Source organism: Puntigrus tetrazona, chromosome 19 (assembly GCF_018831695.1).
Source record: "Puntigrus tetrazona isolate hp1 chromosome 19, ASM1883169v1, whole genome shotgun sequence".
Lineage (NCBI taxonomy): Eukaryota > Metazoa > Chordata > Actinopteri > Cypriniformes > Cyprinidae > Puntigrus > Puntigrus tetrazona.
Genome location: NC_056717.1, coordinates 15,509,377 through 15,533,059, shown reverse-complemented (window position 1 = coordinate 15,533,059; position 23,683 = coordinate 15,509,377). Strand labels below are relative to the sequence as shown.

Below are 23,683 nucleotides of genomic sequence, written 5' to 3'. Positions count from 1 at the left end.
TATTCATGCTTATTATTTAAAAGATGGTGAATATTCATGAAATGAAGATCTAATGCGAGTCCCCTAGCAATACTTTGCCCTTGTGAAAGTCATTCAACCTCAGATTTCAATCCCTGCTGTTGTCTTGAATGAGAAAGTATCTGCAAAATCACTAACAATATATAATCAGAATTTTTAACTAATGGACCTGTTGGATATGATGTCCTGGTGATTGTTTAATTATACATGATGGAGCTAATTGAAAGGCTGTGTGCATGTGTGGTGAGAAATGTGTGCATGTTTGTGTGTTTAGACTTCAAAGATTCCCCTCAAAGAGGTGATCACGCCACCAGGACTCTTTTCTCAAGATCTTCTGATGTCTGTTAAAGAGTCATTTAGTGAATTAAAGTATTGTAGCACTGAAGATCTGGAGCGTATTATCGGGTGTGAGAGACGTGTGTGTGCTGAGCACGTGCTTCCAGTGAACTAGAGTATCAAAATAAAAAGTGAGAAACAAAAGTGGCAAAAACCTTTTTTATTGGCAACATGCAAAATACAGTCCTGGTTTCGGTAGTAAGCAAGCATACATACACACACGCTCCAAACGCAAGGAAGAAGGAAAGAAAGAAATGTGTAAAAGGAAATGAAAAATGTATCTAAGACAGCACCAGAAATACACATCTACCATTTCCAAATATCTGAAATGACTTAGATGAAGTTAAGAAATTCTGCAAAACAATTATCAAGAAACCTGTAGAAAAGAACAAAAACAAACAATGCCTAAATATCGTAAGTACTGTATTCACAGAATCCATTCCACATGCTTTCAAATAAATATTAATTTGTTTATAGAGCTATATACAAGACACTTAATTTTATGTAACAATTGTAAGTCATAAAGGCCTCACATTAAAAATAAATACATACCTTTCAAAAGTTTGGGGTGGGTAAGAAAGGAACACATTTTTTTTTATTCAGCAAGGAGGCATTAAATTGATTAAAAGTATTAACAAAGAAATTTAAAAGGCTACAGACCATTTAAATTTCAAAAGAATACTGTCAGTTTGGCTTGTATTTTTTCAGCAAATCAGCGTATTAAAATGATTTATGAAGGATCATGTGACACTAAAGACTGGAGAAACATTGCTGATTCAGCTTTGCCATCACATAAATAAATGCTACAATATATTCAAATAAAAAACAGGATTTTAATCATTTTTGATAATGCAGACTTGGTGAGGATAGTCACAGAGGTCTATCAAAAATATAAAATTCTTACCAACCACAAACTTTTTGCAGGTAAATTAAATAAATGGATAAAATGGTTGAACTTTTAAATATAAAGTTCTAACAGTGTTCACTAAATGAGCATTGGTCATGCGCTGGCCAATATCTGATAATCACTTGCCTCCTAAACTATTACGCATTGGAATAATATACTATATTGGACTTTATAGCCCTTTTATAGCAGGTCCACCAAAAATAACAGTAAATAATATAAATAAAACAAAAAATAATGAACAAATGCAATTTGGAATTAGTCTGGCATCTGAATCTAAAGGAAGACAGTCCAGCTGAAGGCTTCATTTTTTCGGATTTCCTTCTATTTACACAAAGTAGGTGCTGGCAGATTGGTTTGGTTGCAATGAAAGGACTCTATCCCATTTATGTTAAAGGAGCATTCGTTGATTACAACCACATTTCACACATAATACTTTTTAAAAATGTTTAAAATCTTCCGGGTCACGGCACCAGTATAACCCCTCTGGCTCTACTCTCCTCGTTCTTTCTGCGAGCTGGATTCAAAAATGTCTTTTCAGACTTTGATGTGATATTAGCCATATTAGCCAGGAAAACCAAACAAATGTCTGAGTGCATCTTTAATATAACTAACAATTGTGTAAAAATATGGACAGCTAAGGACATTTCTGCCCAATGCTATTGGAAACCTGAGTGAAAAAAACAATAAGGATGGACCTGCTTGTCGATTCCGATATTGACACAGCAAGCTCTGAAATGATCAGTGAAGATGTCTTGAAGACGAATATGGCTGTGCGTGGCTCAGGGACTGAATGCTCTGGAAGACTCAAAGTCCGACAGGCATTTGGGCTTGATGCCTTTTCCATTGTAGTAATCCACCACTTGATTGGGAACCTCAGCCAGCACACTTTTAGCCAGCGCTGCAGGAGAGGCCTGTGTGGAAGAAAAGACGGAGAGAAGGGAACATAGATGAAATCTCACACTCTCTTGTGCTTGAGTAGGTGATACAGGAAAGGTGCCACTCCTATTTCACTCCATCCGCAAAATAGGTGGAGACAGACCAGAGAAAACCCAGCAGGACCGAGCTAAAAATAAACACGTACACACACACACGCACACGCTCGGTTTCTCGCTGAAGCATTCGTATCGGACAACCAACTTCACACCTTTAGAGCTGCGCTATATTTATGAATTGTGTGATATTGCAGAAGTTGACCTGAGGTAGCAGGTTTCCTTACAGCCGTCTTCCAGACTGTGAAGAAAAAAGCAAAACAAAGCCCTTCTCTGGAGTATATTGCACAAGAAACCTTGGATAACAGGTTCAATAAATCAAATGAAAAACCTGAAGATTAAAAAAAAAGCATAAGTGCATCAACAGTTATCTCAAAAAAAATTATTTAAAAAATAAAAACAATAATTTAAAATAAAACAATAATGCTAATAATTAACAATAAAGCTAATTATAATAAGACATACATTTTGAAATACTTATACATTTTTTTTTATACAATTTGAAATTCAGGTATCTGCCCTAAATTAAAAAGAGAAACTCCTTTTATAACTCCTTTATCAATATAAATTCTAGAAAAGGGTGGATGGTGTGATGTTGCTGATAAGAAATAAATATTTCAGGCAATTGCTAAATCAATCGATCAATCAACAGCTAAGTATTGTGGCGAACTGATTATTTACACTGTATTCATACTCTGTATATATATACATATCTGGGTCATAAAAAGTTGTGCAGTTAGCCGCAATCTAATGTTGCTATATTAAAAATTAATTATCAATCATGTCTCTCTCATGTGTTGCTGCCAGTGCGTTCCATTTTCTTCTCACAGCTGCCATTTTTACATGCACAATAAATGATTTATAAATTACTAAATTAATATTTATGAAAAATACTAAATCATTAATAATAATACTGATGACACACCAGGTTTTTTTAAGAGATCATAAAGAAACCAAAGGCATTTTTGTCCCATTTTAACTCAGAATGGAACAAAAAAACCTGAACTTTGCACGAACTCAGCTTCAGATGCATTGAATATTGCTGGGTTAAAGCAGGACAGAATACGCCTTACGTCTCTTAAAAAATGTTTTCATAATGAAGACTGTTCTGCATGAATGATTTCGCGCTTCCTTAATTAAACTAAACACAGGCCTGTAAAATCTAAGAGCTTTGATGTTTTCCTTCCCTCTGTTCCAGCACCGAGATGCTTGTTATTGGAGCTCAGAGAGACAGCTGCGAGAGCAACGCGCTGACCTGAGAGAGGAGAGAGATGAAAAGAAACCTGGATGCCTTCAGATGTGCGCCATCCTCTTGTAGTTTGGTTTTCGTGACTATGCCCTGACCAGAGCTACCATACAGTTTCTTAAAATCACCAAACCTAAGAATGAAGCATTTCTCTTCATTAGTCACATCTGTTCCATTATGCTTCAGCTTGTTAGTAATTCAGATTTTGATTTCTGTGTTCATGCTTTCAACAGATCCCGACAAATTTGTTTTTAAAAGCCGATTTAAAATGAATTTGTTATTATTTACTTCAGGATGCTGCGATTTTACTCACGTGTTTGAAGTTGCGGAAGGGCACAAATTGCACGATGTCCCTCAGGACGGGTTCTCCTTTAGGAGAGCGGAGGATTCCATCGTCACCGTCCAGCATCTGCATGTCGCTGAAGTCCGCGCTGCCTATGCCGACGATGATGACGGACATGGGCAGGTGAGAGGCGTGGACGATGGCCTCTCGTGTATCCGCCATGTCTGTGATCACGCCATCTGTCAGGATTAGCAGTATGAAGTATTCCTAATCAATGACAAAAATTGAGATGAATAAAATGTGAGAAAACATTTAAAAATTGAGACTCACACAAGTATGAACACCGGGTGATCTTTGTCTTGCACCCAAAGCCCCAAAATAAACAAAAATGGTTTCTTGCCAGTAGCCAGTGGGGTACAGAATAAAATTAGATGAACATTTTCAAGTTATTGAAAGAAGTCTTTCGATGCTCACCAAGGCTGTAATTTATTTGGACAAAATACAGTAAATATAGTAATATTATGAAATATTATTACAATTTAAAATACTATTCAAATATTTTTATTAATCATTTGAAAATTCTTTAATAAATAGAAAGTTAACTGAATATCACTTAATTGGAATACAATTATTTTCAGGCTAATATTTTTAAATAGTCTTTACTATCAATTTACATCAATTAAATAAAAAAAAAAACATCCATACATTATATATAATATAATAGTATATATGTGTGTTGTATGTATCAATATGTTCTATGGTGGGACATAAAAATGAAAATAAATAAATAAAGTAACTATGTATATATATATATATAATGGTTGATGGTTAATGTTTTTTTCATTAAAAAGATAAAATTGATAACTTACTGATAAAAACAACAACACTGATAAAGAGAAGAAATGCTTCACCCAAAGCATATTAGACAGTGAAGACTAGACTTAAAATTCAGATTTCACATTTTAAAATAAGCTTTTTAAAATACATTAAAATAAAAAGTTACTTAACAGTAAATTATTGTATTTCACAATATCGCTTTGTTCACTGAAAAAAAAAATTAAGTATGTAGATTTTCTGAGAGCAAGCCTTTTCATCGAATGCAGTTTGGCTTCTCAAGTAAAGTGATATTGTTAAAAAGATTAATACGGTATATTATATAAAATCCTAATTAAGTAATAATTTTGCTTCTACTGCATGTTTTTTTATTCTACACACATCAGCAACTTGGGTTGTTTTTATAAAAAGGCAGCAGCAGTAAAGCAGATGGAGTCAATATGGTGCTGTGCAGTTTTTCAGTCTAATTAAACGTGTTCTCTCTCTCTCTCTCTCTCTCTCTCTCTCTTTCTCTCTGACTAACCATGGCCTCTTTGGTGTGCATCTCCTCTGAGGCAGAGTTGGCAACTTTCTGGATGATGGGAGCAATATTAGTAGGACCGTACAACTGGATTTTCGGGAGGCAATTCTGATAAGCCTCCACAACACCTTGTATACCTGCAAAACACACACAGCAGCTCAGGTCACTTGTTATATACACTCATTTGTTTTCCAACATATTTCATTTTATTTTAAACCTCAAAATTTTTTTGTAAATAATTCTATTCTTAAAACAAAATGTGGTAAGAAATAAAACCTATGAAAAGCGTTAAAATGTTTAGATGTGTTCCGTTTTATTTTCTGCACTGACTAAATATCTGTTTTGTGAGATATTACCCATTCTTTTTTAATGGTGGTCATTTACATTCACTGCCCTGAAAATGTCTGATTAAAACATGAGCTTTGAGCTCAGCGATGAATAGAGGTTATATAGACGGATTGTTTATTAATGTATTTGTTCATTAAATGTTTAAATGCATGAGCATCGGTTAACAAGCTCACAGATCATGCTTTAAAAACCCAACATCTGTTTGCCATTGAGTGTGTGTGGGAGATGTTTGACTCATATGGCAGGAATGCATTGGATTCCATTGAACTTAGAAAGCAAAAAGAAACGTTTTTCAAGGCATGAAGTTATGTAGCTCTGTACACTTTGACGACTCACCAGCGCATTCCGGGTTGTCCTCATCGAAATTGACTGCAAAATCATGAGAAACCTGTATTGAGGAAGGAAAGAAGTCACAGTTAAGTGACAAAAAACTGAAAGATCAGTGGAAGCGATGGCGGAGCAAGTCTGTCGCTTTTAGAAACAAATAACTCGATCGATTTAAACTTTGAACTCTGTTCATATTAGATTATGATATTAAGGCATATATATTGTACCAGAAGAAGCAAAACATTTCATTTCTTTATTTTATTCAGAAGTTCTTATGGTTCATTTATATTCAGAGTTATTGCAGCCAATGGAAGGGATAAAATCATGCATAATACATGGAGCTTTCCTGTGGCTCGGACTGCGGTCTACTAAAACGCATTCTTAGTACCACACCATGGCCATAACCTCTGATTGTAACATGGCAGCCAATCAGATGACCTGATTTAGAGTGATTGGCATAGATTAGCAGAAATGATGAGGTGATTATTGTAAAAGGGCATCAGCAGTTCATGAATTATTCAGAAATCTCCTGTCAGGTAACGGTGAGAGAGCGCTCTGGTTTCCATGGCAATTTATTGTACTGTATTGGCAACAACTTGTGGTCTTATAATCAAGCTACAAATTCAGTCAAATCTTAGATAAGTCAGTCAAATAAAAAAAAAATTATAATAATATTTTGGTAAATGTCTGGCAGTCTTACAAATAAAGTTAAATCAATCAATCAATAAAAAAAGAAAATGCAAGTATATAAAAAAATCTTAACAGTTTGGCCTTAAAGTGGCTCTTAACATATTAAAATAATGAACTTACTTTGAAGTCCGGTGGGATTTGGGCTCCAAAGCCAAAAGCGGGAAACATTTTGTCGCTGGAAACGGATCAGAAGCGGGAAGGATTAATGAGCGCGCATTGAGCCCCAGAGATGAGCAATGAGGTGAGCAGGGATGTGACATTGTGAGGGGTCAAATATAATTGACTCCGAGTTTAAGTGACGTCTTGGGCGAGAAAGTGATTGAAGTGTAGAAAGACAATCCTTGACATGACACCTCTGCATCCCTGATTAAATGATGCAATGTATAATTGATTGATTAATTGGTCTGAGTGTTTGGTTAATGGCCTGTACTGAGAAAATATCTGGTGTAAACATTTTGTGATGGAGTAGCTCTGTTAGTAAGCCCATTCACTTTCATTTGACAAAATTACTGTTTGCTTGACTGGTTGTGTGATTGATTAACTGATTTATTGGTTGACTGGCTGACTCATTGAGGGACTGATTGGTGGGTCACCTATCGTAGTCCTGGCAGATCTCCCCAACAGCGATCAGCGCTTTGAGGTACTCGTTGGGCTGGTAAGGGTGGATGTAGTGGAGGGAGCAGCTGTTTCGGGGGTCTCCGTTTGAGGCGGTGAAATCAATCGCCACCTGCAGAACAACACTTGTTAAAGGCATAATTCACCCAAAAATTTCAATTTGGCATTATTTGCTTACTCTCATGTTGTTCCAAACCCGTACGATTTTTTTTTCTCCCGTGGGAAACATAAGGCAAAATTGTTGAAGAATTGCAATGATTAGAACTTTCAAGCCTCAAAAAGGATGTAAAAACACCATAAAAGTCTATATGTGTGCATAAATAAATCGTATACACCACATTTCAAGTTCTATGACAGCTTCAAGACTAAAAGTTAAGTAATTATTCTTACAAATCTTTGAACAAAAGCCACTGTAACTAGATTAGTGATTGGAATTGAAATGATTTTGATTTATTCAGGATGGTTTTGTGAACTAAGTAAAGTGATTTATTAAAAAGATATTAATCTAAAATCATTAATGAATTGGACATTCTTTTAATTGCTACAAACTTTAAAGGCATAGGTCATCCAAAAATTAAAATGTTGTCATTAATTATGTAAATAATTTAATGTTGTTTCAAACCCATAAGACATTCGTTCATCTCCTAAAGAGCTTATTTAATGATTTCTTCCGCATCAGACTTCGACAGGAATTCATGAAAGTACCACATGTGGTTGGAAGAGAAGAAATATTTTTGTTATTTTTGTTTTCTTTGCACATAAAAAATGATTCTAATAACTTGGTAAAAATTAGAACCACTAATATCACAAGGACTATTTTAACAATGTCCGTACTACCTTTCTTGTAAAGTGCTAAATATTAATCTGCGTTGCTGTTCGGAAGATGAACAAAGGTTTTAACGACAACAGGGAAACAGGGTAATTAATAGCAGAAGTTTTGGGTGAACTATCCCTTTAAATTTTCTGCTTCTGTTGTATTGTATTGAATTGTAACTTCATGGAAAAGCGAGTAATACTTCAATATTTCACTTTAGTGTTGAGCACAAGAAAGAAAGTCCTAGGATTTGAAATAAAATGAGTAAATAATTACAGAAATTTCATTCAAATAACACATAATGTATACATTAAAGACATGCAGCTAGACACTAAATCACTAGATTGCACGATATACAAATTCTCTTGCTATCAGTGGAGTTCGGTTTAGCTGAAAGATTAAGATGGCAGTAAGATACTTCTAGAACTACTTACTGTGAACTGAATCTGACATCCTCCCATGATGTAATCCAGGAAAGAGTGCATCTTAATGATCTAAAACAGAGATAAAATAACACTCATTAAACTGATAGTTCTGGTCCTGGCTGGTTAACTGATCATTCCAGGTGTACAAAAACACAGTAATCATCTATGATACAGCACTGTTTAAATACAGTAGTTATTATAAATAACACTGCACAGCACCCATAGAAGTTAACTATTTGGTTTTTATGACAAAAAGTGACCATATCAAATCCATATCAAACAATAAAAAGCAATGCACATACACATATTAGACATAAAGTGTCGGGAGTCCTCACCTTGCACAGAGTAAGAATTACCATTCCAGAATTTCTGTAATTCTTCTTCTTCACTTGGTACTTAGGATTAATACACTCCCACTGGATCTGTCAGAAACATGTCAAACGTACAATGGTAACACCATACCATTCATTCAGCTCTGTACTGAACTTCACTGAGCCATAAGATGAATAGCTTGGGCTTGCAGGTATTTCATCTGAGGTCTGAGGTTGGCTTGTGATGTATGCCCACAGGCTAAGAGGCACAATGACAGACGGATGTCTAAAAGACTCAGTATAACATAGTAGCTGCAGTTGAGCCTTTCAGAAAATGTGAGTGATTGACTGTAAGCTGGCGGTGCAGGCCAGACTTTCACAAGCATGTCAGTGTTGATAAGTCACCTTTTGGCAAAGATCAGTTTGTTGCTTCTCCTGTCAGGGCAAAAAAGATATGTCTATCCGAGACTAACAGTTCTTTAATCATTTTACATTTCTAACGTGATACAATAGTTGAGTGACGCCAACAATCCAAAGATCTGCCTCAAATTCATGATTTATATGCATCTGCAATTATCTCAGCTTGTTCTAAAGATCTCAAATCAGGTCTTGAAGAGCATGCTAGAGAAGGAAAGCATCCGAGTTTCCCACTGAAAATGAAGCACCTGTTTGTGAACCCCGCTAGCAGGGCAATCAGAGCGAACTGACGGACGAGTTGTTCCACTGATTAACAAATGCAACAAGAAGCGTACGCTGAAGCCTGTCGACTTTGCTCCTCTGAGCATCCAAGGGGATGATGGTGAATATGAAGTTAATGGAATTTAAAGCAACACAATGACTACTAATCTGCACAGCAGGTAATAGATTTCAAACGAGAGAAGCGACGGAACAGAGTGAACTCTTTCATACTATCATGCTATAGACTGATGCCTGAAAGTGTATGTGGCTCAATAACACTGTGTGTGTGTGTGTGTACTTATTATAAACATGGTCATTTGGAAGTATGTGGACAGCTACACATCACCCACTATATGAATTATGAGATCTGCTTCTATAACTGAACTGTTTAAAATAAATGATTCACCAGTATTCTTTTTGAAGTGAGATATGTTTGTATGTAGAACTCTGCTATATATAATGCTTGGCTCTGTTAGTCTTAGTGTTTGCGTATGTTTATACACACACACACACACACACACACACACACACACACACACACACACACACACATATATATATATATATATATATATATATATATATATATATATATATATATATATATATATATATATATATATATATATATATATATGTGTGTGTGTTTGTGTGTGCATCTTTAGGAATTTAATGATTTTATTACCAAGGGTGCATTAAATTGATCAAATGTGTTTTTATATAAACTTTTACTATATAATCAAAGACTTCTTACTTAAAATAAATGCAGTTCTTTTGAACTTTCTGTTCATCAAAATGTGTTAAAAACATTAAGTGGTACAAGTGGCAGTTTTCAGCATTAATAATATTCGTTTCTTAAGCACCAAGTCAGCATATTAAAATAATTTTTGAAGAATCAGATTAAAGCTGAAAATTGAGTTTTGCCGTTACAGAATACATTAACATTTTAAAACAAAAAACTTTTTTATTTTTACTGTATTTTTAAGTAAATAGATGCAGCCTTGGTGAAACTTGCATCTTAGTAGTGTTTCTTGCTAAAGCAGTGGGCATAATGCTATAATTGTGCACAATTCTGAATAATTAATTAATGATTAATTGTATTAAACTGATTTCTTTTTTCTTGACAATAGTACTTTGTGTTGATAAAAATTGCAAATCTTAATTTTTGACTGTGTGCATGTGTGTTTTTGAGCAAATAAATGCAGCCTTGATGGCACAAGACAATTTTGCCGCCCCTAACCTGCGAACAGTAGTGTATATAAGAACACAGAAGAGTTTACTTAACAGGAGGCATCATGGTCGGTGCCTCAGTCACCCAGTTCATCACTACAGTGCCCTAAACTGTCAAAACACGCCATTGCAATCATCTATCTGACACAGCACTAATACACATCGCTTTCTTTCTCACTCTCTCTAGTTGCTGCTTTTTCTTTATTCTTTCTTTATTCCTTTGTGTATCCGTTCACTTCTGCTCCATACAGTAACACTAATTATTCTCTCTGTCCTCCCGCAGCTTATATTGTGTCCTTGGTGACAATAGATCAGGATTTTCTATAAAATCAAGGGCAAAAAGAAGCTCAAAAGAAACAGCGAGGAAGGCAAACGGACAGAGAGATGACATGATGAATACAGTGTCCGTTATGACACAGGCGGGATGAGTAGAGAACAGGAGATGAAAACTGAGGAAGTGAGATATACAAAGATAAAAAAGTAAGTGTTAGGCTTGTTTCACACCGCCTGCAAGAGAAAACACAGCGGAACCGTAAGAGCTTCACACTGACTGAGCTTCCGCTGCATAACAGACCCGAGGCTCTCAACAGACAATAAAGAGATTCGTGGAATCTATAAGAGGAGCTGGAATGTAGAAAATATAATTGCTAAGGTATTCTGGGTGGACTACAGTGCTGCTTTGTGTAAGTCTGCATCACAGTACTGTGAATCGTTATCTAAAAACCCTTGAAGACCCATCAGGTTGGATAGGATGTGAAAAGCTAAATTTTTTACAAAGGCTTTATGTGCTTAGAATTAAGACTCAAAGGTTAAATTTTGGCCTCATCAGACCACAGAATCTTCTTTGAATTTCTGCAGCCGTTCACATGCCCATGGGCAAGCTCCAGTCAAGATGTGATATGAGTTTTTATTAATGAAGGCTTTCTTCTTTGCACATATCCATGAGCTGGAGATATGAAGTATGTATGCTATTGCTCTTACTCAGTTCCATGTGCTTCAGGGTATATTCAGCACTTCAAAAATCTTATAATGTCTTCGCACTTTTTAGATTTATTTTAACCCAAGGGTCTTGCATCTTAGTAGTGTTTCTTGCTAAAGCAGCGGGCATAGTGCTATGAACGGATATAATTCTAAATGATTATGGGTGAATAATTACAAAGGTGAACCACTGAATTGCATTAAACTGATTTCTCGGTTCATTTTGACAATAGTACTTTGAGTTGATAAGAGTTGGACATTTTTGACTGTGTGTGCGTCATACCTGCTTTCCATCCATGGCTGCCTTCATCTCCTTGAAGGTGGTTTGAAATTCCCCTATGAAGTCATGTTTGCCATTTGAATCCCAATCCCATACTGTACACTACAACAAGAAAAAAGACAATAAAAAGATTATGTTTATGATACAGCTCAATAAGCTAAAACATAATAATTGCCTTATGACACACTAAACTATCATTATCCTACTTCTCTAATATGCTGAGCTACATACTTAATGCAGTAAATAAATCTGTGAATAATTTTACCTTTGTGCATGAGGGTGTGAGACTTCAGTCCCTAAAGAACTGTGATAAATATCCTGTGCTAAGTAATTTTCTACAGCAGGACTAAAGGTCACGTTGTCTTATACACGCGCACACACACACACACACACACACACACACACACACACACACACACACACACAAACGTACAGTACATACAAAAACTCATGTAATAATTCTGCTTAATTCTGCACCTGCAAAAATTAAACAGCAAACTTGCATAAAAAACATAATTTTTTATTACCACATTAGCAAATCGTTTTTTTGACGGTACCTATTGCCTTCCATAGCATGGAAAAAAAGTACTATGGAAGTCAATAGCTACCGCCAGCTATTTAGCTACTCACATTCTTCACAATATCTACTTTTGTGTTCAACAGAAAAAAATTAATTTATACTGGTTTGGAAACAGTTGCTTTAATCTTAAAGTTGCTTTAAGGAACAACAAATAACAGATTGCCCATACAGTAAAAACATGCACAAAGTAAACAGTGTGTCCAAACAGTAAGTGCTAAAATAATTAACAACGCACAAGAGCAGGCAAAATGAAAACGGCATCAGCTTTTTCTGCTACAGTGAAACCGAAATGGCACAGTTCATTTACGAGATCTTCTATCTAGTCGCTGTTGAAACTGGAACCAGCTGAAGAGTCTAAAGTTTCACAAAGCAATAAAGGATTGTGAAAGCATTTACTAGTCATACAAATGTAAAGACACACTGCAGTAGGTCATCTTGTTATCACAACACGTCTTTAATTTTAATACCTACTGTCACATTGTTGTTTTAAAGATTTAACACTCTCATTGGTACGCCGGAGCGTGTGTGTATATGTGTCATTGTGAATGTGGGTGTGTTGCAGGAGTGGCAGGAAGACAGCACACTGTAGCATTGCTGTTAATGAATCATTGATGCCGAGACATAAGCGGGTGGTAATCAAAATTTGAAGGCCATTTAAAATATTAATACAGAGATGCTGTGGTTGACTTTTCAGCTGTAGAAGCGAGAACCGGCAATAACTCAACATGCAAAAGTCACACCTGCTTCTTTACTCCATATAAAGTTGGTAAACTTATTAATATTAATTCAAATAAAAAGATTATAAATATATATTAGTGCTGTCAAATTGTGCTGCTGTTTAATTGCATCCAAAATAAAAAAAAAAAAAATTTTCATAATATGTAAATACACACACACATTCATGTATATTTTTAAGAAAACAAATGTTATATTTATCTATAAAAATACAACTATAATGGCTCAAAGTTCATTTTGAATCACTCTAACAATATATACAGTAAGAAAACTGCATAGAGATGCACACAAAGTTTTTCTAACATAGATTTTAAATGATAATTGCACAATTTGTGTTGCTTTAGGGCCAGTTCCGCTGATATTTGTCAAAGATTTCATAAAGTGCTTAAATGATAAATGACCATATCAAAATCTGCATAAACACCTTGTTTACCGCGATGAGAAATAAAACATAACCCGCTTACTGCGAGTTACGTCACAACTGTACTTTCCATAACTCTTTTCTCTCCTTCTACGAAAAATTTATGACATAATTCGCATGAATGAGTTTATGCAATTGTATCGTGCTATACAACAGATGGGGCTCAGATATGGATGAAAGAACACAGAAATGTAACCCATCAAAACAACAGAGTGATTGTGAGCTCGCAAAATAACATAAAGGTTTAAACTGCCTTGTCTCACACAACTATCTCTCACAACATGAATAAAACTGCAGTGCTCTATTACCCTGCGAATCTGAATTCAATGTGTGTTTTCGCTGCAGAGACATTGCTGTCCGTGGTGCGTTGAGTGTAAAGAAGTCATGAATATTAAACAAACCAGTTCATGTTTATTCAGAGGCATGTCGCCCAAAATAACTGTTTTCCCATCTGTCTAACTATATATGTCCTAGACCGGTCAGCACCACCTATAAATATTTGGACTAATATTTTGAGCATTTAAGCATTTAAAATGCCTTTTAACCAGCTTTAAATGAACATGTTGCACATTCAGCCACTTAGTATAATTGCTAAAGGCTTCACTCAGAGTGGTTTGTTTCCAAGCATTTAAGGCATTAGTTAATTTGCTGTAAGTGGTGGTTATTTTCAAGTGAAGCTGAGAGCAGCAAAGTAAAGTGCCAACATCGAGCTGATCAAGCGATTCAGCTCTCAATTACACATTTTGAGACATCAGCTCTTAATTTTGCCCTCTTTGTCTCTTTCTTAGCCCGTGTCTTTCGTTCCTCTGAAATGTCACCCGCACAGTATGTGAACGTTTAGAAAGGCTTTACTTCCAAACAGCTTTTTGTGCAGGATCTCAGTGTGGTATGAACTAGACTAAATCTCATCTAAACTCTGTGCCGTTATGAGAATACAAAGAGAATCATCTTTAAAGACAGATTATTACGATACAGCTCTCCTATCCCCACTTCTGCATTGGCATACCAATGAGGATCTTACACCTGCAGTGCTGAGATCTGAATGTGTGTGTGAGACAGAGAGAGAGAGAGAGAGAGAGAGAGAGAAGGAAAGAAAGCAATAAAATCTTAGGAGATTTCATGAGTGAATACCCAAACACACACACATACTTCTTGCTATTAAAAAGTAGTTAAAGGGTGGGCGCTACACACAAAATATATAAATGGAAAAAAAATCTTTCAATGCTGCACAGTTTTATTGAACAACCACAATGCAATGCAAGCCTTTCAAGAGTAATAAAGATCTAGAGTTTGAAATATTGGAGTTGTTTGAAGAAAAAAAGTGTATTAATATAAGTCTGCTTTCAGTAGAATAGCTTGCATGTTTGCTTTTTTTTTGGCCATACCAGCATATATTGCTGTTTTAGTGGCGATTAAAAGTTCTTTAAAAAAAAAAAAAAAAAAAAAAAAATCACTGATCCCAAACTTTGAACAGTACTGTACATATCAACTAAACATTTTAATTTGGTATGTTAAATAAAGAAATATTAGACAGCACATCCAAGAATAGTGTATAATTATCATCTAGATTTTAGTTTAATAATAATATGGATGTATACTTTAAATTAAACTAAAAGTCTTGTAACTTTAATCACTAGTTGATATTATTAAATCAAGTCAATTATTAAAATATTGAATGCAAAATAATTACAGAAAAACATACCAGTATTTCATATCAACTGCCCAAACAACCTTATTAACATACAGTCGAATTTTCTGATCCCTGTCATATCATTGAAAATACCAGGGCTTATTTCTCTCTGTAGCTCTATAGTGTTATTATTGTTTTTTTACAACTGGGCCCAAAGACAGAAAGTTCTCGAACCCACGATGACTGTGTGGGCTTGAAAGGACTAAAGGGCAGCAACATCAATTTCTGTCGTTGGTTCCACCATGTCTATTCCTCTCAGGAAACTGTCAGGACTCTCCAAACAGCCGAGCTCCATTTACCCGCTCAGTAATTAGCTCACTATGAAAGATGTCAGCTGCAATGGTGAGGCAGAATGGATAGGACTGCCATTACATAAATCTGCCAAGATGATTCTAATCTAATGTGACCAAATGGTCACGCTGAGACTAGAATAAAAAATAAAAAAAACGAAAAAAATGACATAAAAGCCTCATATAGAGGGTTCTCACATTGCTACAGTACATCCTTCAAAGAGATGATTCACTGCTTTATGTGAGAAATATCTCTCTAGTTATCATAATAGCATGCAAAAGGTTTGATATAGTGGACATAGTCAAAATTTCTGTCTTACCTTTAACTCCCGCTCATGGTCTCCACTGCAGAGTGTGTTTAAAGAAACTTTGAATGATTTCCAGACAGGACTGAGATTGTTCATAATGGTCTGTAAGCAGAAAAAATAACAGTTTGCACATTTCTGCAATATGCATTTCACATGCGTTTGTGATCAAATATCAAACTCACCTCTGTTCTGTGCACAAGTGATGCTGTGCCATCATCATTGACCCTGAAGATCTCCAGAAATGGATCTGACTTGCTAAAAAAGTCCTAAACAAAGAAAGAATCAAACTTTTTCTTTTTTTTGTAAAGTAAATACAGCATCTACAAACGAAAGTGTTCTGGCGACCACATTTGGTGGCGCTAGCGGTGCAGAAATTACACACTTGAGCTTTAATGAATTTTTGATGGATTCATACATCAATCCCAGGCACATTTATTGCGTAATGAATGGCCTGCCCTGACCTTCTCTCAATTACGGACTATAACTGGATGCACGAAATTGTCCACTCTGTATTGAGTCTCAAAGTTGTCCTCCTCCTTTTTAATGAAAATTTAAAAATAGCAGTATATTCTAATAAAACAGTAGATGATGCATTGCTACATTTGAATTCTGACTACTCATAAAAGAGTACCATTATCAGATGGTATTGTTTGTCTCAATATTGTTGCAAAGTGCCTGTTGGGCAATTATCGAGATGTCACACCTTGTCATCCAGTTTCTTGGCACTGAAGGCGAGCTCCACATAATCATCATTCCCAGACAGCTCTTCAGCTGTGACCTGTGATTTCAAAGAAGTCATCGCTCAGGTTATGACAAAAGAGCACACATTTGCAGTGGGAATTAATTGGGGGTGAGACGTCTGTACTTACTGTGATAGATGATTTGCCAGCTGTGTTTCCTTGCTTCAGTAAAGCTTTGGACAGTTTTCTCTGTGATACAATCTATGAAAAAAGAGACAAACAGATACTCGAATACAGACTGCAAACCAGACCCTAATATGAAAAATTTCTTATTAATTTTTGTCGATATTTTAAATTACACATTGCAGTGTTTGGATATCCATACATTTAATGTACAATGTTGAATTACCAGTAATTTAATTTGGCAACAGACGTATGGTATTTTATGCATCACAATTAAATGAATGCTGTTGATTTCATTAGTATTATTTATGAAGGAATCATTTAATGCTAAAAAATGGTTTTAAAACCATTTAGACTTGCGTTACGCTGCAAGTCTATATGAAACAAAGCTAAAATGGATTAATTAAATTTTTACATATATATATAAAAAAGTAATATGTTATTAACTTGGCTGCAGCAAGGCACTGCCACAAGGAAGCAGACTTATTAGAAATGATATTATAAGTTCTTCATGAGGAGCATGGATATAACACCAGGAGCCAGAAGGTTTTTTCCACAAATTATATAACTTCATTGATAGTCAGACCTACATATCTCATAAATATGACACCTTTAAAGCATCAAAATAATTTAGTGAAAATAATAAAGTGAATTAATAAGCCAAGCCAAAGCTAAAAGTAGATATTAAACCACATTCACCAACAAGGCTCTTTATATTTTAGTTGGTAACATTCCTACTTTGACCAATCATGTACTGGAAGAATCCTTCCAAAATGTACTTATGTAGCAGTTTCAACTCACAAAACCTTTCAAACCAAATAATATACGCTACTTGACAAATGTAAGCGGTAAAAACAAACTAAAAAATTGTTACAGCTACTACTGTGTGCAGTTAGTTCTCACCGTTGACTACTACTACAAAAAAAGTCTGTTATTAGCATCCAAATTCTTCAGCTTCTCAGCCTCACATGAACTTTCCTTTCCTCAAGTCCCTTCCTTTCCCTTATGTTTGTTTATAGACCACCGGTAGTAGTCTTGTTTTATTATAGACTAGATAAAACGAGCTTGGAGTGAAAGTCCCTGTGCCCACCAGGCACCTTCCTGCTCCAGTGAGCTCTCTTCTACCCTTTTGAATCCACACAATCCCTCTCATGTACTCATCCTCTCTCTCACGCACTCACTCCATTCACTAGCTTTCATCTTCCCTACTGCGCTTCTGTTAAGTGTGCACTCCTCCGTCCCTCGCATTCACCTGTCCGAGTGTGCACTCCATGGCGCCCAGGAAGTCAGCCTCTTTGAGTCCATTATGGTTGCTGCTGATGTCATGCAGCTCAAAGCGGAGGCGCTGTACTTCCTCAAAATAGTAGTCCACAGTGAAGACTTTGGAGAAGACCGGACTGATGCTGCTGCGAATCACTTCTGTCCGGTCCACCTGGAACCAATCAGAACACGGCAACGGTCATACTCCACTTGATTTAATACACAATTCAGGATTTCATCACAAATATTACCCCCGGGATCAATGACATCCTATCCTGTGCTATTACAGGCTAATCGTCTGGATGATGACAAGGATTTTCTCTAAACCAGTTCATATCCTGAATCAATTCAGATCACATTCAGACTCATCTCCAATCAATGTCAATGACCCTTAGCTGAATAGAGCTACAGAACAATGGGGTTATTGTGCTTACAGTGCAAATTGAATTTGTGACAGGTTATTAGTCGCATTACGACAATATCAAACCTTTTAAAATAGTTCCAGTTCTATTTTTAAAAAAAAATTTTTTACAAATATTTTTTACTTTTTTTTCAAACTGGTTTGAAAGTGACAGTAAAGACTTTTAAATTGTTAAAAATATATTTAAAATAAATGCTGTTCTATTGAACTTTCTATGACGGAACCAAGCAGCACAACGGTTTTCAACACAAATAAAAATAAGAATGTTTCTTAAGTACCAAATCCAAATGTGCATTTTAAAATAATTTCAGAACAATCATGTGACACTTAAGACTGTCTGCAAAATCTGAAAATGCATATATTATATATTATAAATGTATATATCATTTTGAATAAACAGTGTATTAAAGTAAATAAGCTTACTGACACCCAAAATTATATATATATCATATATCATATTTTTAAAACTATTATTGGGGCATACATCATTTTTTGTCAGTAACAGTAACAAGAGAAATCTGTATATGCGTGTGTGTGTGAAAAAAATAATAATAATAAGAAGAAGAAGAATAATATATATATATATATATATATATATATATATATATATATATATATATATATATATATATATATATAACATAATTACCTATTTTAAATGAAATATGAGCAAGACATTTTCTTGACAGGTTTCATGAGATTTTCCAGACTACTGGCCTTCAACCCACTTATACGGTTTCAAACACATCACTTTGTTTTTAACTTCAGTGCTCACAGCTGGAGTTCAAATGGCACTGCCTTATTAATTATGAATCGTACTCTTAACCGTGCCAAGCAAAACCACCCGTACGCCAGAAACACCTGTCTTGTGCTGCAACTGAAACCTTTCACAGATACCTAGCAAAAAAACGAACAGGCCACTTCACTTGAGTTTTTGCAGCTCTGCACGTCCTCGTCTTTGTTTTTATTAGCAAGGCACAAGACAGCGTGACAGGGTGCGTTATGTGATCTAACGGCCCTATTTTATATTACTTTCACATCATAGCATAGACTACAGCCTCAGAACACTAATCAGCCGTTAACAGTCATACACACACACAGGCATAAAACCACACAGTTCAATACAAAGAGCCAGCTCTCATGCACTGTATAAGTAGCTTCTGTTCAGTCCAGATTAGCGTCTGTGAAAAAATTACTGAAGTAAAGTATTCTTGAAAACTTACAATAACACCAGAAGTTTGCTATAAAATTCTCTACACGTGTAGCAGTTTCAAGGGAAGAAAGCAGAGGAAAGAGAGTTTGTGATGGGAGAAGAGATATCGAGGGTATGACATTGTTTCTTTGAAATGACGTATGAAAACATTCATTGTAAACCGTTATAAAAAGCACAAATGATAGTTTCTGTTTTTGAATAGGTAACAATAAGACGTTCCTTCGTGAAATGTCAATCATTCTGCTTGTGCTAGAGAAAACAAAACCTATAACCATAAGCGCACCTCAAACCACTGTCCATGGGACTGCATCTTGAGGACGACGCAGGGGTCAGGTTTGGACAGAGCATCTCTGTCAGATATTCCTTTACAGGCCACACGGAGCTCCACTTTTGTTAGACACGGGCTGTTGAAGAGGCCCAGCGTGGTGGCAGCAGACTCGTAGATGTTACTCATTTTGAGTTCAAGCTGTGAAAAAAAAAGTTTAGTTAAAACCTTAAAGCACGACATAGAACAGTTACGAGATACATTACCATTCAAATGTTCTAAAAGGGTCAGAAGGATATTTTTTAAAGAATCTAATACAATAAAGATGCATTACGTTGATTAAAACAGTTGAAACGTTTACATGAGAAAAAAAACTGTCTCATGGTTTCAACCAATGTATCCTGCGCACAAAATCACTATAGCAAAAAATTCAGTTTTATTGTATATCTACAAAAAAACCTATTCATCAAAGAATCATGAAAAATAACACATGATGGTTCCCACAAAAATCAAAATGCAGCATTAATGACGTGCTTTTTTAGTCAATAACACAGACCTAATCTGACAAAGTTCTGTAGTTCTACATTGCAGCAAACATACTTGCTAAAAAGTGACTCGCATGCACAATCGACAAACATGAATTGCATTAAACGTCATTTTAATTTTTAATTATTTTAAATATATTGTTTGTTATTTGACAATATTTATGCGTATTGAGAGAGAAAAAAAATTTAAACCTAACAAAACTGCCCCACTTTTTGCCCCAGCAGTTACCTTAAGAAGAGATTTCGACCTGATTTGACCTCTAAAAACGCTTTCGCCGGTGTAGTCTCTCGGCTGATTCAGTTATAATAAATAACATTTCTGAACTCCACCGGTTCTGTTCGGACGAAGCGCGTTTTATAGGTTAGCTGACAAAACATTTTTACACTGTAGTCTCTAGAGGACGGCAGCCCTTGAAATAATTTGAATTAATTATGTTACACCTTTGAACAGACAAGTTCGAGCATGATAAGTGTGTTGATTACAGCAGAAGACGGGTGACTTGTTAAGTCAGAGACACCGATAACGTCGCTTTATAATGAAATTGCTCTTCAGTCAGGCATCATGTGGAATGAGCTCAGCGTCGTCCCCGTGGGAGAGATTCCCTGGAACACAGAGCGAAGCGCTGACCCCAATACTCTGAGACCATACCACAGAGAACGTGTATCTCTGTGTGTTACTCAATTATTCATGCCCTCTGCTTCCTTTGAGTGCCACATTTTTGTTATCATTATTGTTATTTTTAGATAAAAGAGGCCTACGTGCCGTTACCGCCGACTGAAACCCTTCAGAGGCTTCTGGCGCTGCGAGACGGACAAAACTATCGCTAGCAACCCCTAGGAGTTCTTATAGTAAGCAACCCTAAGCGCCCCGCTTTGGTGCGGCATTTCATGCACCTGGCCAGATTAACTGAGGTGACCGCGGGCGAATAGCTCCCCTGCAGGTGTTTTAAGTACCGTACGTGCGCTGTTGTGCTCCCATGCATTTGCATTGCACGTCCTGAAACAATCCAGGAGAGCGTGGAGTTTCCTGCAGTATGACCAATAAACAGGCGCCCGTGTGGGGCGTGCTGCTGGACAGCCTCGTGTGGACCAGTGGCCTAGTTTTCATGATGTTAATTTAAGATATAAGCACATGGACAAACAAATGCTGATCTGCTGTTATGCAAATAAATATACATCAAAATAATAAATTACACAAAAACAAGCTTTCACCTCTTTACGGAATATTTGTTCTAGGCTACAACAAATACAGGATGTTTCCTTAAGGTTTCTTAGGGTTGCTCTTAAACATATAATTTAAACGCAGTCACGTCACATGACAACAAAATGGCTTCCTGGACATCGGTTGCACCACACTGACTTTGATTTGCCAACAGTTTTTAATAAATTAATTAAATTATATTCCCTTTATTAAATAAAGTATATTCTTGTAAACTGAGCTGCCATCATGTTCTTCTTCAAGATTTTCTTAAAGGCTTTTCACTCTTTTTTGGCCACTTTTTATTATAGGTCAGCTTAATATAAAATATCAGAATGGCTTTAAGGTAGAAACTGAAGTCAGTCACTGATAATATTCATTCAGATGTACGGAACGCATTTTGGACATTTTTATTTTAAGGACCCACACCAATTAAAATTATAAATATTAGATTAACCAGTTTCGATCTTTTTTTTCGATTGTTTATTAGGCTACATATAATATTACTGTTTGCATCAGGGGTACCACGGGATTTAAACAATACAAGTCCGAAATCTTTTTTTTTTTTCTCAAAAACACTTCTGACAAAGTAATATTTCCCCTGTAGACATAAAATGTAAAATGTATCCATAAATGTAGTCATCCGGCCTCGTATGCACTATAACAGTAAGGTATAAATTGCTGTTCCATCGATCCGTGAAACACCAAATTCAACGCGTTATAATATCGTGCTATTAAAGGAACAAAACTTACCCGCTAAGTAGAAGAGCAAATCCCAAGCGACGCCAGAAAAAAAAAAGTTCCTCAGTGTTAAGATCGTGCTGAGTGCAGTTTATGCACTGGGCGCATTTTCAATCCGATTCTACGTCCAGATCGTCTGCGGTGATATAAGCAGCTCCATCGGGTTCAGCGTGAAAGGTGATGGATAGTCCAGCCCGCAGTCTCCTCTCTCAACATAAGAGCGGGGCAGGCGCGCGCGCTCCACTTAACTTCGCTGTTTAATCCTCTGCTGTGAGAGCGGGAGAGGAAGGACGGGGTGAGAACGCGGTGTAACCCTGCTCTCTGGCGGTCGATCCGGTTAACTACGGTTGGTGCGAGACGGGATGCCTCGGTGAATGCGAGCAAGCAACGGCGTTGGCGGGGTGAGGGGTTGGGACGATTCCGGTGGGACGTGAGGATGAATTAAATGTGCACTTTTTTTGCTTTGCAGCCTGGTCTGGCAGTCGGTCATCTTGCAAAAGTTAACAGACGTATTCGGTGCGGATGCTCCCGTGGAGGTAATGCATTTTTCAGTTAGCCATTATTAATTTATTACGTGACAAAAAGCACTCAATAACAGGTAATAACTAGATGTGTGTCAGCTGATCTCGACATGTCTGCCCTCTTGAGGCGATTCCACGTAAAACACTTTTTATTTCTATTCTATTCTGTCCTGTTCTATTCTATTCTGTTCTATTTTAATGTTTTCTTTCTTTTTCTGTGATGATTATACATTTCTACTGTTCTCACACTTCCCTGTGGATCCTTGCACAAAACACTTTTCTGTCCATCAAATTAATCACCCCATGGATGAACTGAAATTAAATCGAGAGGCTAATAATTCCATTCTATTTTATTTTAACCCTTTTACATGTAACTGTTCTCTATTCTCCTCTATTCTAATCTATAACTGTATTCTGTTCTATTCTGATCTGTTCCGACATCTCAAGCTTTAATTGAGTGTTTCAGTGTTATTGAGACTCGCTCTATTTATTTTAATTCATGGATGGTTTGAGAGGCGTGTGGTTATATTATATTATATTAAATAACTTTTTTAGATTTTATTATTTTTTTGCTATAATAGGTGACAATAAAGAATACAATAAAGAATCAGTTCTATTCAATTTCACTGAATTTTACAAAAATAAAATGCTCCAAAGGGTTCTTGCAGTGATGCCAGAAAAAAAATATTTTTCCTCCATAAATACCTTTTGTGCAATATAAAGTTTCCATGGATCTAATGGAACCATAGATGCTAACAAATAGCCTTTTCTTAAGTATGCTCTGTTCTATTCTATTCTACTCT

The 23,683-nt window shown here is 36.0% G+C and overlaps 1 protein-coding gene across 1 annotated transcript; it reads right to left on the bottom strand.

The window, feature by feature from the left end:
* Positions 1-499: 499 nt before the first annotated feature.
* On the bottom strand, positions 500-23,523 carry cpne4b (copine IVb). Its single transcript, XM_043217573.1, has 16 exons — positions 22,372-23,523; positions 19,894-20,076; positions 17,969-18,148; positions 16,723-16,794; positions 16,557-16,631; positions 16,036-16,119; positions 15,866-15,955; positions 11,833-11,931; positions 8,688-8,774; positions 8,362-8,421; positions 7,092-7,225; positions 6,619-6,673; positions 5,818-5,869; positions 5,137-5,270; positions 3,810-4,046; positions 500-2,172 (listed from the first exon to the last, which is right to left on the bottom strand). Exons 2-16 carry the CDS (start codon positions 20,062-20,064, stop codon positions 2,041-2,043), a joined length of 1,662 nt encoding a protein of 553 aa, XP_043073508.1. The 5' UTR covers positions 20,065-20,076; positions 22,372-23,523; the 3' UTR covers positions 500-2,040.
* Positions 23,524-23,683: the final 160 nt, after the last annotated feature.

What these genes read in the sequence shown, in the direction of transcription:
- cpne4b (XM_043217573.1), bottom strand. Translation starts at nt 20,064, where the DNA reads ATGAGTAACATCTACGAGTCTGCTGCCACCACGCTGGGCCTCTTCAAC. An exon ending in CCAAGAAACTGGATGACAAG is followed by an intron (nt 16,120 to 16,556) that starts GTGTGACATCTC and finishes TTCTTTGTTTAG; the next exon opens with GACTTTTTTAGCAAGTCAGA. An exon ending in CCTTCCGCAACTTCAAACAC is followed by an intron (nt 2,173 to 3,809) that starts GTGAGTAAAATC and finishes TCTTCCACACAG; the next exon opens with GCCTCTCCTGCAGCGCTGGC.